Below are 2,143 nucleotides of genomic sequence, written 5' to 3' on the forward strand. Positions count from 1 at the left end.
AAGACACAGCAGAACCAAACATGCTGCTGGCGTCTAAACCCAATCCACTAACAACCTGCTGCTGCTGCTGCTGCTGCTGCTGCTGCTGTAATAGAAGCAACTGCTGCTGCTGCTGCAGTTGCTGCTGTAGCTGCTGTTGCTGCTGCTGCATATGGGTATTGCTGTTCTTTGCTGCTCCTCCTCTTTCCCTCTTAGTCCCTGTACGTCTCTCCCCTGCTGCCTGCTGCTGCTGCTGCTGCTGCTGTTGCTGTTGCTGCAGTTGTTGTTGTTGCTGTTGCTGCTGCTGCTGCAGTTGCTGCAGATAAATTTGTTGCTGCTGCAACGGATCGAGTGCATCGCCCCCTCCCCCTGCCGCCGCAGCAGCAGCAGCACCCGCAGCAGCAGCAGCAGCAGCAGCAGGTGCAGTAGCGTTTCCAAACTGCTGCAGTTGCTGCTGCTGTTGCTGCTGCTGCTGCTGCATCTGCAACTGCATCAACTGCTGCTGTTGCTGCTGCTGTTGCTGCTGCTGCAGCAGCAGTACTTTCTCCTTATCCTCTTTATGTTTTTTATCTAGTTTATAGCTGCAGCTGAGCTGATAGAAGTTCTCTTCTCTCCTCCCCGTGTAGCTGCAGCAGCGGCAGCAAACAGCCTGCATGTGAGCCCCACGAAAAAGAGAAGGCAAAAAATTCCACGGGCTGCAGCAGCCCCCAAGCTCTGCTTCGAGCATCTCCAGCAGCCGGTGCTGCAGCTCGTTCGCGTCCTCCTAGTGTATACACAGCAGCAGCAGCAGCAGCAGCAGCAGCAGCAGCAGCAGCAGCAGGATGTGGGGGGGAAGCAGCAGAAAAAAGAACAAAAAATAAAAAAAAAACAAGTGAAAGAGAAAAAAAGAAAGGGCAGGTAAGATAGAATTAGTAGCAAATTGAAGCCCTCAGGATGACACCCCAGCAGCAGCAGCAGCAGCAGCAGCAGCAATAACAGCAGCAGCAGCAGCAGCAGCAGCAACAGCAATAGCATCATCAGCAGCAATAGAACCACCAGCAGCAATAGCAGCAGCATTAACAACAGCAGCATTAACAGCAGCAGCAGCATCATTAACAGCAGCAGCAGCAGCAGCATCATCAACAGCATCATCAACAGCATCATCAACAGCAGCAGCAGGAGCAGCAGGAGCAGCAGCAGCAGCAGCAGGTACCTGACAGGATAGATCATCAGCAAGAAGATCAGCTAAAGACTGGGGCCTCAGAGCTGCCTGTACACCGCACTGCAGCAGAGAAAATATACGCTGCAGCTCAGCAACGAGAGAATATCTTCTGCTGCACAGCCACTTGCATGCTGCTGCTGCTGTTGCTTCGTCCAATGCCCATGGGGGGTGGCTATCTCCTGCTGCTGCTGCTGCTGCTGCTGTTGGTGCTGCTGCTGCTGTTGCTGCTGCTGTTGGTGCTGCTGCTGGTGCTGCTGCTGTACTGGAAGCGCCCTTCGTGAGATCTGTTTTGCTGCTGCCGTTGCTGTTGCTGCTGTTGCTGCTGCTGTTGCTGCTGCTGTTGCTGCTGCTGCTGCTGCTGCTGTTGCTGCTGCTGCTGCTCTGAGCCTCGCCTGCTGCTGTCGCTCCAGCAGGTGGCCATACACCCGAAGCAGCCTCATGGGGTTCTCCGCTTATGCGTTTTGCTTCATCTGCTGCTGCTGCTGCTGCTGCTGCTGCTGTTGCTGCTGTTGCTGCTGCTGCTGCTTCTCCCGCTTCTGGTGCAGCTTTGATGATCTCAGAGGTCGACGACTGCGGCTCTGCAGCAGCAGTTTCCTGCTGCTGCTGCTGCTGCTGCTGCTGCTGCTCCTGCTGCTGCTGCTCCTGCTGCTGTTGGCTATCGTTATCATCGATGCAGATGACATGCGGGTAGCTGTGTGTATTTTGCTGCTGCTGCTGCTGCTGCTGCAGCAGCAGCTCTGCGTGCTGCAGCTGCTGCAGCGTGGGCAGCAGCAGCAGCGCGCGCCTGAAGTGTATATTCATAAACAAAGTTTGTATGAAGACATTCATATAGCAGGTAGCGCCCAGGTTCTCTAGCCCCACATATCTTATAGAGCGAAGCAAACACCCCTCAATAGGCTCCTCTTGCTGCTGCTGCTGCTGCTGCTGCTGCTGCTGCTGTTGCTGCTGCTGCTGCTGCTGCTG

At 55.1% G+C, this 2,143-nt stretch overlaps 1 protein-coding gene across 1 annotated transcript in view; it reads right to left on the reverse strand.

Moving 5' to 3' along the window:
- EMH_0064180 (uncharacterized protein) overlaps window positions 1–2,143 on the reverse strand; it is a gene marked incomplete at both ends in the record, with an annotated part of 3,273 nt that overhangs the window by 149 nt on the left and 981 nt on the right. Inside the window, 2 exons of the mRNA XM_013498223.1 lie at window positions 1–742; window positions 983–2,142. Coding sequence (XP_013353677.1) covers window positions 1–742; window positions 983–2,142 — 1,902 coding nt within the window. The remainder of the gene's footprint in view (window positions 743–982; window position 2,143) is intronic.

Source organism: Eimeria mitis, genomic scaffold (assembly GCF_000499745.2).
Source record: "Eimeria mitis Houghton genomic scaffold, Emh_scaff3272, whole genome shotgun sequence".
Lineage (NCBI taxonomy): Eukaryota > Apicomplexa > Conoidasida > Eucoccidiorida > Eimeriidae > Eimeria > Eimeria mitis.